The sequence below is a fragment of the Tursiops truncatus genome, chromosome 2 (assembly GCF_011762595.2).
Source record: "Tursiops truncatus isolate mTurTru1 chromosome 2, mTurTru1.mat.Y, whole genome shotgun sequence".
Classification (NCBI taxonomy): domain Eukaryota; kingdom Metazoa; phylum Chordata; class Mammalia; order Artiodactyla; family Delphinidae; genus Tursiops; species Tursiops truncatus.
This window is the reverse complement of record NC_047035.1, coordinates 28,204,006-28,217,698: the sequence shown is the minus strand read 5'-3', so window position 1 is coordinate 28,217,698 and position 13,693 is coordinate 28,204,006. Positions and strand designations below refer to the sequence as shown.

The 13,693-nt window shown below is 45.2% G+C and overlaps 1 protein-coding gene and 1 long non-coding RNA gene across 2 annotated transcripts; one reads left to right on the top strand and one right to left on the bottom strand.

The window, feature by feature from the left end:
• The first annotated feature begins 308 nt into the window (after window positions 1–308).
• Window positions 309–4,521, top strand: LOC141277942 (uncharacterized). The gene is made up of 2 exons (XR_012329904.1): window positions 309–383; window positions 4,329–4,521. It is a non-coding gene; the product is annotated as an uncharacterized lncRNA (long non-coding RNA).
• On the bottom strand, window positions 4,421–13,484 carry NPC2 (NPC intracellular cholesterol transporter 2). Its single transcript, XM_019921222.3, has 4 exons — window positions 13,205–13,484; window positions 9,878–9,985; window positions 8,117–8,289; window positions 4,421–5,272 (listed from the first exon to the last, which is right to left on the bottom strand). The coding sequence occupies exons 1-4, from the start codon at window positions 13,284–13,286 to the stop codon at window positions 5,186–5,188; spliced, it is 450 nt and encodes a 149-aa protein (XP_019776781.1). The 5' UTR covers window positions 13,287–13,484; the 3' UTR covers window positions 4,421–5,185.
• Window positions 13,485–13,693: the final 209 nt, after the last annotated feature.

Genomic DNA, 13,693 nt, shown 5'->3' with positions numbered 1-13,693 from the left:
ATCCCGCAAGACCTGTGGAGCGGCAAAAAAATAAAAAAGAGAAAAAAATTGCTAAATAATTGCTGAGTTTTAGGCATTTACTTAGAGAGGAAAGGGCAGTCTCTATTCTCAAGATGTTTACAGTCTAGTAGGAAGGTAAGCTGACACAATAATTACAAATTACACATGAAAAAGAATGTGGTGAAGTGTCATAAAGATAGGATTAGAATCGGCCTTAATGAAGGCAAACCACAGGGTGGCCATCAGGAGGCCACTGGTCTTGAATGGCACCTGAAATGAAGCCTAGAAGACAAATTCATGGCAAGTGCCTGTGATTCTAGGCCACTGAGCAGTTTCCATGGATGCAACCTTCTTTTCTTATCTAGAAGGATAATAATAATCAGGTACTTATTAGAGTCAGGCGTTGAGCTGAATGCTTTGCATACACCACCTCGGGTCATCATTAGAACCACCCCCGGGTGGACACTCTTATCCTCCTGTTTTACAGCTGAGGAAATTGAAGCCTTAAACGTAAGTTAAATAACTCATCCAACGTCAATCAGCCGGGGAAAGAGTTGGAGCTGGGATAGAAACCCAGTATGTATTTAAAAATTTAAACAGTATAGAAATCTAAACAACTGCTGTGTTCCAAAAGTGAAAACCTCCCTATGAGCCTGGGGAAATGCTCAATGGTCCTGTGGAGTGGTTCAGATTGCAGATGGCATCTGTCTCTGGTGCCAGGCTCCTAGACTCTAAAGCTCCCCAGGAGGGGCCAAGACCAGCGCCTGCAGGTAGGAGGCGGCGAGATGAGGAGAGAAGATCAAGACCACCCATCTCAGAATTGTGGGAATCGGGTGAAAGTCCCCAGGGACAAACCTATCTGAGATGGTCTCTGAATCAAATATCTTGGCCTTAGTCTCTGTCTTAAGGCCCTCTGGACACCGGGAAGTGTCCTTGCTCTCACAGGTGTGACTAGTCTGCATCCGCTTGCCCGTGGTGCTTGAGCTTCCCTTCAGTGTCTTGATGAATCATAAGCTGTTAGTTCTGACACAGACATTAGAGATTATCTAGCCCAATCCCTTCCATTTTTATATTACACATTGACAGTAATTCATGGCAGAGCCACTAGGATGTTTCGTCTTTGTTTCAGTAAAAGGTCAGCTTACCACTAAACACTGATGTAAGCTATTTCCCTCGATTGCAAAACCCAGAAAAGAAACTCATAACGGTTGTGCGCGTCCATCGAGAACCTCCGCAAAACCTCATCTTTAATATTTTGCTCCACCTGCAGTACTCCTTTTTTTGTGGTAGAGGCCTGTGGGTGGGTAGGGGAGAGCAGAGTAATGCATTTCTCTAACGCTAAGAACAGAAGCCCTACTGCTTCCTCACCTGGCATCTTCCAACTCCCAGCATCTCTGCCATATTCAAGGCCAGCAGTCATTCATTTTGTCTGCCAGGCTCCTTATCAGCTTAGCCGACCGGCAGGCAGAGCTAAGCTCATCCTTTCACTGCTGGCTGCTTATCTGGGACACACGACGTGTGGAGAACAGCCTGCCAGGCAGATAGGAGCCACGGCTTTTCCTCTCAGAGCCCCAGCAGATGAGGGGAGCAGCGCTGATGGGCTAGGTCTGCCCCAGGATCTCATGCCTTTCCTCTATTTGGGACAGCAAACATCTGCACTCTGGCGTCATGGGGCAAGGAGCCGAGAACAGGCAGGGAATGCCTGCAGCAAGTGGGAGACACCACTGCCCCTCTTCCACCCCAGTCACTAAGGAGCTAGCCATGTGTGCTCACCACTTTGCCACCTTCTCCAAGGACCCTCAAGCCACCTCTGCAGCCCATCTCCTGGGCCCCATCCACCACCCTCCCCTCCACTTCTTTTTAGAAACCAAATCCCTGGTTTGGAGAGCATGGTAGGTTCCCATAGCGATGGGCCTTTTAGCTGTTTCCATGGCAACCAACACCCAGACCATTTAGTTGCTAGTCAACTGACAGCTGTAACTGAATAGGATTCAGTTTAGAATCTGAGGGATAGGCCAGGGGATTCTCTTCATAGAAGGAAACACAACAACCCAAAATGACTCAACTCTTCTAAAGACTTTTTTAGGCAACATCTGTGGAGATCCTGTGCCACTTTCTACCGCAGGTCACACAAGACTGCAGCTCCCATTCCCAACACACACACACACACACCCTCACCCTCCTCAGCTGAGTATGTCAGGCCTTTAAATCCCCCAGCTTCTATTTCCTGCTCTCTCTCCCAAGGGTCCCTGGGAAAAGACTTCTTCAAGGTAACTATCACCTTGGCGACATTTTTCACACATAACCCTTTCCTCTGTGTCAGTGCTCTCCCTACGTACCATGACCCTGTCCTCACAACAACCCAGTCGTTTAAGCAATATTTGCTTCTTGGATTGTCTGATGTAAATGGCTAATCCCAGATCACCTTCCCTTAGCCTGGACCCCACCTATGTCAAGCCACTTTCCTATGTCCGTGGGTGTTCTCAGAGAACAGACTGTTTTATCAACCTTCGCAAAGCATAATTAAGATCAATCTGTTGCTTTTAAAAAGTCAACTAAAATTTCAAACCAAACATAGGGGATTAGAAATTACTCCATGCTCATTGCTTTTCATTAGCCTGAAGATTTGAGGAAATGCCAGCCCTCCCATCTAACGCTCTCCCAAACTGGGGATACTGGGTATCGGATTCCCTTTATGCTGTAAACAGGGGTCTGCATCATGTTTTTTTAACCACTGCAGTCTGGGGTTTCTCTACTCTGGAACTCACGCAAGAGAGGAGCTGTCTAAGCCTCCATGGCTTGCTCAGTGGACTAGAAAAGCGTGAGAGCGTCACAGGAAAGAGCATGACCTTTTTGAGGGGGCTGCCCGCAAACCCTCTGTACAGAAGACGACCTTTCAAACTAATCCCTCCATGGGAGCCCTACCCAGCTCACTGCTGCAGGCTCCACGTAGCCTCACAATGGCTGGTAAACAGTTCTAAGCTGTCGCATGACCCTTCTGCTCTAACAGAAGGGTATACACTAGTGGGACTGCTTTTTTTCTGTCTTCCTTCAACATATGAGGGCAGAAGTACAAAATGCAGGGCAGGCAATTGTTAGCCTCAAAGGAGCTCAATGACATGAGAGTCTTCTGGGATTAGGGCGAGAGCAGACGCATATGAGAACTGAGGTTTTCCAGGCACATGAGAAAGTTCCTGTGCATAGAGCATTGCCTCACTTTTGAGGTGACGTATCATCACACATCAGATTGAACCTTCTGATTTTCCTGCTATACCTAGATGAGGGACAATGTCTGTCTCTTGGAATGCAGCTAACATTTACTGATTATGTACTATGTGCCAGGGGTCATTCTAAATGCTTTACATGCATCGCTTCATTTAATCCTCACAGCTCTACTGTTATTAACCCTAGTTAACAGATAAGGAAACTGACACACAGAAAAGTTAAGGGATTTAAAGATCATACTGGTTATCCTACTGATTGGTGAAGCCAGGATCCAACTACCGGCAGTCTGAAGCCAGAAACTACAGCAGTTAACCACCTCTGGAATCCATTTAAGTTTGATATACCCAGGGTTCAGCATGTGGAGAGAGTGGGCTGTCCCTCTAGACACAGTGTGACAGGATACACAAAACATCTTAGCTAGAGTACAGTGGTTGAATGGCTCCAGGAATTAACTAGGAAATCTTGGCCGTTGATAACATTATTCCCAATCTATTGCTGTCCCCTGGTGGTTTTCCTGGGAAACTCACAAGCCAAAGAAATCCAAGAAATCTAGTGAAATCAGTAGGATGAAAAGAACTGGACCAAATGACTTATTTGCTGCATAAGCACCCCAGACTAAAAGAGATGACCTTCCACATTACCCAACTCCTTTGTGAATAGGGCTGTAATCTCTGTGACAGCTAAAACCTGACTGATAGTACATTGATTCAAAACAGCAAAATATATGCCCCATGATTATACTTGTACTTCAAGAGCAGGACACTCCAAGATTTAAATAATCTAGCCATTACTTCCTGCAACTTCACATTTCATCTTTAAGCTTCTAGGCTTTCTTCAAGGCAGGAGGTTCCCAAAGATTGCTGCACTTATGCCAACTTGTAACTTCCTACTCCCCGCCTCAACCCCAAATTCAGTTCCCCTGACCCTGCAGATGTTGTTATTCAACTAGGTGATGTTTGCTTTCACTGTTTCTTTCAAGCACACTTGGTGGTATACGACTGTGCAAAGTGAAGCAAACAAGGTCGTTTTGTGTAAGATAGAGAGGTGAGGCCTAACTGTGTGAAAGGGAGAAGTGGCAGTTTCTGAAAGTCATGTCTTTACAGTACTGCACTCTGGGACCACGGGACCAGGTGTCCACCTACCATGGATCTGGGGGAACATACTCTGTGAAAGAAGCAGGTGTCCACAGCCCAAATGCAGAAGAAAAGATTGACGAGTTTTTATTTATTCAAAGGGACATTTCCAGGTGCATAAAGAAGCCACAAGTTAGTGTTGTTAAAAAAAAAAAAAATCAAACATCTGCTAATCAAGTGATGCATTTAATGAAAACCACCTAAGATAGTAAAGGAGACATGCGCTAACTGCAGAGAATTTCTGTTGTAGAAGACCTCCCCTCCACTACCACGCTGGACACCACTGCACAGCAAGTCATGGCCAGTGAAGCAGCGGAGCTGGAGGTGAGGAAGCTCATTGGCCAGATGCACTGAACTCAACGAGGCACGTGGAGATGAGGAACTTGCAGATGTAATATCCCACTTAGATGGATGTGGTTTGGAACCCGTGCTTGGCTGCAAGGGCTAGTTACCCTAGGGCAAGTTATCCAATATCCCCCAAGCAGCCTCATTTGGATCATGTCTGGTTAGACCCTCCTTATCCCAAAAGCAAAAACCAAACCAAAACAAACAAACAAAAAACTCTCCCTGAAGACAATTAAATCAATCCCTACAGTCTCACTTTCTCTTCCTTCCTTCAACCCTTTTACAAAGGATAATACAGGGGCGACAGTTCTGAGCTCTCAGGAAATAGGGTCTTAGATGCTTTTGGAGGTTGAGAGGCTAGAACGGCAGTCTAGAAATTCCTTTCATCTTATGGCACTGATTTAGTTTAGACTTGATCTCTCCTCCTCTCCCTCCACCCGTGCTCTCTCACCCCCAGACGGACATATTGGCATCAAATAGCTCTAGCTTTCAATCTGTACTGGGATTTGCCAGCAGAAGAGACGTTGGTCGTTGTCATCCGTAAGTTCCCACTCCACCACCAGTTTTATCTGGAGAAAGAGAAAAAGAATTGGGAAAAATGAAACTAGAACCTCACGTCAATCCAGAATGGGGTTAACTATGAATCCTAAATGTAAATTGTAACAAACTGCCTAATTCCTCATCCTTTTCTTCTTAAGTCATGCCACCATGAAGCCTGCTTGGGATGTGGGCACAGCCCGTGTCCTTTAGCTTAGAAGGGCAAACCAAGTTACACCTAGGATTTGGTGTTAGCAGTTAGCTTCTCAAATACAATTTCTAAAGCATTTTTTCCCTCTGAGATCAATGGTACATAAATGAAGCCAGGACTTCCCTGGTGGCGCAGTGGTTAAGAATCTGTCTGCCAATGCAGGGGACACAGGTTTGAGCTCTGGATGGGGAAGATCCCACATGCCGCGGAGCAACTAAGCCCGTGTGTCACAACTACTGAGCCTGTGCTCTAGAGCCCGTGAGCCACAACTACTGAACCCCGTGTGCCTAGAGCCCATGCTTCACAACAAGAGAAGCTACTGCAATGAGAAGCCCGCACACCACAACGAAGAGTAGCCCCTGCTCGCTCAACTAGAGAAAGTCCACGCGCAGCAAAGAAGACCCAACGCAGCCAAAATAAATAAATGAATGAATGAATTAAAAAAAAATAAAGCCATCCATGAAAAATAATTTTACATTTAAACAATGTCACATGCATTTTGACAACCTGATCCAGCTTTTTCCAACTTTAACTATGAAGTATGAAGAGTAAAAAGTTAGATTCCTAGGTCTCAGGAAACTTACTTGTTAGTTGGAAAATGAAATGTCAAAGCACAAAGGATGTTCAAAGAAGTTTAGGGTTGTATGAATACTTTCAGGGACAATGACCTTTGTGGCAATATAGTTTTGATTAATGCCCTTAAACTGTTTTTGTTTTGTTTTGTTTTTTTGCGGTATGCAGGCCTCTCACTGTTGTGGCCTCTCCCATTGCGGAGCACAGGCTCCGGGTGCGCAGGCCCAGCGGCCATGGCTCACAGGCCCAGCCGCTCCGCGGCATGTGGGATCTTCCCAGACCGGGGCACAAACCCGTGACCCCTGCATCGGCAGGCGGACTCTCAACCACTGCGCCACCAGGGAAGCCCAAACTGTTTTTTCTTTCTTCAATAATATACCCCCTTAGAGATCTCTGCCTTGACTTGTTAACACTCATACTATGAGCTCTCTCTTCTAATTCTTAATAAGGCACTGGCACTCTGCCAGTCCTTTCTTAAGCTTACTTGCTTTTAGTTACAACCTCTCTTTTGTACTCAAAATGTTTCTTCAGAATGCAACATTTGAGTGACAGTGATACCCAGCTTCTTGAAACTTGTTTGATAAATTTTTCAAGACTAGTACACATCAACTACTGTTTCACTTAGTGCACACATTAACATAGTTTAAGCTGGTTTTCAAATGAAATGTCACTTAAGCTGCGTGGCATGGCAAAACCAACAAAAACAACAACCAACAAACAAAAAACAAATGAAATGTCACTTAACAATAGCTACCATATATTAAGTGCCTACTCGGTATCAGGCCCTAACTAGACACTCTAAGTTATTGAGGCTCAGATATGCCCATGATTACCTGGCTGCTCTGCAAATTAATCTACAAATCTCTTCCTGACCTTTAGGGTCTCTGATACCGCTTAAGCACAGACTCCCTATATTTGAGTCTTTTTAGAATGTCCTTTAATTACTTGCTGTTTCTAGGAAATAAATGGCCAGGTTGCTCCTGGTTCTACTTGATCGCCTTTTAAGAAACACAGCTCTAAGGACTTCCCTGGTGGCGAGTGGTTGAGAATCCGCCTGCCGATGCAGGGGACGCGGGTTCGAGCCCTGGTCCGGGAAAATCCCACATGCCGTGGAGCGGCTGGGCCCGGGCGCTACAACTACTGAGTCCACGTGCCACAGCTGCTGAGGCCTGTGCGCCTAGAGCCCATGCTCCGCAACAGGAGAGGCCACTGCAGGGAGAAGCTGCGCACCTTAGCGAAGAGCAGCCCCTGCTTGCCACAACTGGAGAAGGCCCGTGCACAGCAACAAAAAAAACCCAACGCAGCCAAAAATTAAATAAATTTTTAAAAAAAACAACAAAGAAATACAGCTCTTTTTCTTCATGGAAAAAAAGTAATCCCTTTACTTCCTCCATTCTTATCAAGATTCATATTGTTAACACAGGCTCATTCCAGCAGGCTCTATCTCACAAGCGTTTGGTAGAAAAAGAAGTAGGTACAGCAGGGCGAGTCAGAGGTGAAGGTTGGGGGTGGTGGTGGTGGCGGAGGAGAGAAAGCAGAGGAAAAAGCCACCGCTCTGCTACGGACCTAGTAAATTACTGCTTTCTTGTTAAGAGATTAATGGAGAAACCAAGTTTTTCTGATGACAATGCTCTGACTACTTGAAATCTTGAACTATTTGGTACCTAGCTAAAATCTTATAACATTGCACAGGTTTTGGAATCACGAGACCTGGGTCTCAATCTAGGCTGTAATTCTTGGCAGAATGGACTCTGTTCATATTGCATAGCATTGGAGGCTAACATCTCTTCATCTGTAAAATGGGGATAGTATGACCTCTACACAGGTGGTCACAAGAATCCAGTGAAATACTGTATATAAAAAAGGCATCGTTAGGCCCAGGCTGACCATTAAGCAAGAGACAAAGAAAAAAGGGACACAGTGAAAACTCTCCACCCCAGCTCAAGATTCCTACACTCCTTTCTCCCAGGTGTCCAACTCTTCCTCATAGAGATGAAGGATTCTTATTCTAATCTTTTCTTCCTGCCCCCTCTCCTCATATTTCCAATGTAGTCACAGGACCTTTGGTGTCCTCAACTACAATGTCACTTACAGAGGGGTATTCACTCTTCACCGGTAGTTTATTCAAGTAGCTATAGGTCTTGTCTTTTTCAATGGGGCAGCTGATTCCACTCTTACAACCGTCAGGCTCAGGAATAGGAAAGGGAATTGCGACGCCCATCACAATGCCATGCACCACGGCTTTGCTACTTTGAGACTGAGTGCCTAAGAGAAAAAAAAAGAGAATAAGATGGTGATGGAAACAGCCTATTTCCAAACTGTAAATAAAAAATTCAGACATATTCTCAAGCAACGGCACTGCTGGGATAGCAAACCAAATTCTGTACCTCTTAATTCCTAGGGTCTATTTCTCTTTGGAGTTATACTTAGTACCTCCGTGAATGCTATACAGTAAGCATTCACTCTGAAACTTGAAAAATTACTGAATTATACAAAAAAAAAAAAAAGCAGTCAGTGGGGGCTGTTTTTTTTGCTGTTGACCCCACCTTGCTCTTCACTGCCTTCATAGTTTCTCAGGAGAATCAGAGCCACCTGGATGGATAAATAACCTTATCGAACAAGCTAACTGATTTTTGGTGGTAAACTTTCTGTTTACTATTTACATCAGGTTCTGTCAAAGTGTATTGCGTATCTTAAAGGGTTTGGGGAGACTGGTCTCTGAATTCTCAAATACCCTGTCCAAAGGATTCCGATAGAAATTAAGAATAAAATGGAAGACAATATGGAAAGAGGGAACAGGAGTCTCCTTAGAAATGCCACGGGCTGTAACAGCAGTGAAAGCGGTAACCCTTTAGAAACTGGGTAAAAGAAAGAGGAACATTTCTTGCTAACCTCTACCCTCCATATTGCAAGTTGGGCAGAGGAATAAATATACTAAAATTAGGGTAACTGGAGTTATGCACTATTAGGTTCTTCTGGAGATCCAGAGCATTGGCTCTGCTTCTTTCTTTCTGTCTGGGTTGGGAATTACTTTTGTTTAGAAGGTACTTTTTTGGTTTGGAACACTAGAGGGGACAGCGTATTGTCCAGGAGAGAGAACAACTCTAGGACTTAAGAGCTGTCTTTAGGCTTACAAACAAGAGATGACAGAAATCTCAAAGTTCCTAATTAGTCTGTCTAGTCTAGTTCCATAGGATAGAAAATGAGGGAAAGATTCAAGGTAGATGCTCTTTCTAGAAACAGAGATTTTCACATTGTCTAGATTCCTGGGAATCTGAAGGAAATGAATGTGGTACCAGAAAGAAACAAGTTCCAACAACATGCCTTCAAGTTGAAGAAGAAAGCTTCTTGATTGTTTCTTGGGTCACCAGTGAGTTCCCCAAACCTTACAGAGGCTAAATATTAATTGTTCCTATATTTTCAGGCAGAAAATAGACTTAACAGCCAGAAGATATATTGCTTGAAATAACACTTTGGAGGCGTTCCAGAGTCTACAGGGTTGGGGTCTGTACTAACACTCTGCAGTCAGTAGCTAAACAGAGTTGACACTCCCATGAAATGTGAACCAAAAATAGGGCACGGAGAAGCCAAGCTGTCTTCTTTGACCTGTGAAAACATGGAAATCCCCCTGTTTGCTCGAAGGGAGTCTGGCAACTATGGATTCTGAGAAACAGGCATATGGGAACCCAGTATGAGAAGGAAGCATAGTGAGTCCAAGCTTTGCCCATTGAGAGGGAGGTCACAGAATTCCTGACTGCAATTCCCCTCCCTCATATTCCCACAATTATTCCAATACTTGAGATTGATGTTACGCTTTAAGATGAATTTGAAGGTAAGAGCCACTTTTACTCACTACTGGTGAATGTGACATTGACACTGTAAGACTGTCCTTTGTGCAGTTGGCAGGGTTCGGTGGAGCACGGGTTCACATTCACTTCCTTTATAACTCCGACCCCAGAACCTGCAAAAGAAGAAAAATTTATTGAAATGGGTGGGAAAACAAACCTCCTAGGCTGTCTCTTACCTAACGGGAAGGTGCTCTGCCTTCCCAATGGGGGCGAGTTCTTTCTCTGACCATCCGTGGTCCCCGGGAAACTGTTCACATTTGACAGGCGAAAGGGAATTAAAGAAATTATTGAGTATACCTAGTCAGCTCCCCTGCTCTATATCCTGCGAGGGCTATTCCAGGGGAAATCATCCCCACCCTTCCTTCCATCCTGACACAGGATTTTAAAGCAGCACACTCGGCATAAGCGATGGCTCAGGTTGCACCGCTACTGTTTCCATTTGGAATCTTGAGACTGGCTGCTCCCTAACTGCCTTTCCCTACCATCTTTCAATCCCGTCCTGGTAGCTCTCCAAATCAGTGGTCTCTGAGCTTTGTACACTCCTACCGATGAGAACAATCTTAAGCATGCATCTGTAGCACACTCTACTCTGGAACCTGTGTTCTTCAAAATAAGTGTCTTTGAGGCAGGGTGTGTGTCCTTTTTTTTCAGTCTAAACAAGGACAAAAATACCTTGACCAAAAAAGGTTAAGTACAAATCTTTAAGAATCTCCTTACTTCATCCAGGCCCCTGAAACCAGACAGCTGAATGGGAGAGAACGCAAGTAAACGACAGGGTAAGCCTAAGCTCCGCCACTCATATACCACTGCTGACAGCTAGACTCTGGGATCCGACACCTGGCTTTGAAATCTCACTGGCTCCATTACTTACTATGGAACCTTAAGGCAAGATACTTAGCCTCTCTGGGGGCTAATAATGGTACCTACCTCATAGGGTAGGTGAGCTAATACACATATAGCTCTGAAATAAGTGCTTGGAACATAGTAATGCTATATAGGTATTCACTATTACTATCATATTGGGATTTAGTCCATGAATTCAATCTAGAGTAGCTGCTCCTGGGTGGGTTAGCAAGTTTCCCTTTCATACAAAGGGTGAGCCTCTCACCTCAAATTTACTTTGTGGGTAGAAATTATGGATCTAGACAATAGAATGGACTCTGTCTCAAAAGTAGAATGCATGAAGACAGAAAGGAAAAGGCAGGTTGAGAGCACATTATCTGCCTGCTCTTGGGTGGAAGAGTTGCATCGTATTGACTAACACTGCTTCAGCTAGGTCTGTAAATCATACTTAGCAGTTCCCTATCACCAACTTGCTTCTCCATCATGGCAAAGTTCTTAAACAATAAATACAAGATTCTCTTCTTTAGGCACTCTCTTCCACTCTGTCCTATCGTCTATGGCCAGGAAAGAAAATATCTGGAATTTTAGTCAACAACTTATTGAAAATCAGTGTTTATGCTGAACTTCTAGTTTCAACTTCTAGTTTCTTTCAAGGCTGGGTCACATGATCTAGTAGGAACTGAGTAGAGGGCAGTACTTGTAGCTCCTTCATCCAGTTTTATTATTGCTGACAAGACGTTCCTGGACTTCCAGTGTCAATAGAGCAAACTTCTCAGTCCTAACCTGCAAAAATTGCAAAACTAGTTCGCTTGGCCCCATTTCTCACTTGAGGAAATACCACTTCAGGGAAAGGGAGCATAGAGTGGGACTCAAAAAACCTTTTGATGTGGGCACTGAAGTTTTTACACTGTATTTCCCAATTCAAAAGTAAATTGAAAGTCTGTAACTGAAACTCTCCTTCCCTTAAGAGGTTTTTGCCATAGGTCTAACACCTGCTTTATTCACATGAGCAGAACAATGTCAGGATTTAGTTTCCTTAGTTGTTTTTCTTTTTTTAATTTTTAATTTTTTTGGCCGTGCCGCGGCTTGCAGGATCTTAGTTTCCTGACCAGGGATGAAACCCCTGCCCCCTGCAGTATAAGCGGGGAGCCCTAACCACTGGACGGAACAGGCGAGTCCCCCCCACCTTTTTTTTAATGTTAATGTTACTGTTGAAACCCAAAGTGACTCACAAACACCCACTAGTTTCCTACTGCTTACTAGGAACCTGGTTCCTTACTGCTGTAAGAACTTGGGCAAGTACCTTAATGTGCCTGTTTCCTCATCTGTAAAATAGATTGTGAGAGTTGAGTGACAATAAAGTTAACAGTGTCTTCATCCAAATGTTGGCCACTAAGTTTAGTGGAGAGAAAGGCAGTAATTTGAGGTGATAATAGGATCTTTCAAATGCCAGTCTCCTAGTTCAGTGGAACAGCATTTGTTAAGTATAAACAGGCCAGCAATTTTTATTCCTTAATCACTCCTGTCTCCTAGCCCCCAACTTTGCTTTTGCCTCAACATGAATTTTGGAGATATAGTGGAAAGAGTATTTCTTCCCTCATTTACTTTTCCAACAAATATTTATTAAGCAGTTACTATTACCTGGGCACTGGATATGATGGAGCAAATTTATTCTGGTTGCCATTCTGCTGTGTGACTGGGTAAGTAACCTAACATCTCTGGAATTCAATGATTGACTATAGGATCTCCAAGTTTCCTTCCAGCTCATAAATTTTATAAAATCAGTTTCATGCCTCTTTCATTTATTATTACACCTCTCCACTTCAGAAAAGTTCTGCTCAAACAATTTAATAGACTTGACTGAAGGAGCTCACAATTTCTACCCCCTGTTGTGCTTCTCAACAAAGATTCCAACCGTAGCTGCATGACAGGGTTATGCATCACAAGTTGTGACCAGCAACATGAGTTTTATAAATAGGAGAGGAAAACTGGTAAGAATCACAAAATTCCATAGCCCAAAGGACGCCCTAACGGAATAACTCATGAAAAGGAGAACTTACTTTCGACTTATCAGCAAAACGGAAATTTAAAAAAGCAAAAGGAGTGGAGAGGCAGAGGACATCCAAGGCACAAGGCATAAATAAAAAGCAGTTTTGCGCCGCACCCCTTACGCCCAACGCTGCACATGGACCTTCGGTTGTTTGCCCTACAATCTTTAGGAAACTTCAGCAAAAGGCCCACCTCCAGGAATGTGCTGGGATCCCAAACACGCGTTCCAGGGAAGGAGAAAAGTTGTGAGTGGTCGGGTTTCATCCAGGCCAGCACCGTGTCCCCTACCCCAACCCACTCCAGCCCACTCCACGAGGGGTCCGAGGCTGAGCCTGGAGGCCCGGGGGACCCACCCAACCTAGCTCGGAGATCTTAGCACCGGGTTCTGTCGGGGTCTCCCGCAGAGGGTGCGGGAACCTCAGGCTGGCCCCGGGGCTCACCGCAGTCCTTGAAATGCACCGGCTCGGCCAGGGCGGAGGCGCTGAGTGCCAGGAACAGGAACGCGGCGCCCAAGAAACGCATCGCAGCTGAGACTACAAGCTCAAGGAACGAAGAACCAGATTCCGCGGTCACAAGATAAACCTTCAGGGGCGGGCCGGGGGAGGAGCCCAGTCAGGCGACCGGTCACCAGCAACCGGGTCCGAGGCCTACCCGCGCCCCGCCCCCGGCTCCAGGGAGCCAGACACAGGGTCCCAGACATTCGCAAACCCCGCCCATCCGGTCCGCTTTGCTGCCGGGCCAGCTGGCTTCCACCTCCCTCCGGCCCAGCTCCTCTCTCCAATGCTCCGTCCCGGCTTTGTGGGTGAGTCCCACAAATGCTTCCGCAACGGGAGCATTTCTAGCCAATCAAATCCCCCCTCCTCCTGCACCACCCAATAGGTGTGCTCAGAGGCGGGGTCTCTGTGTATCCCGCTTCCCGAGGCCCAGAC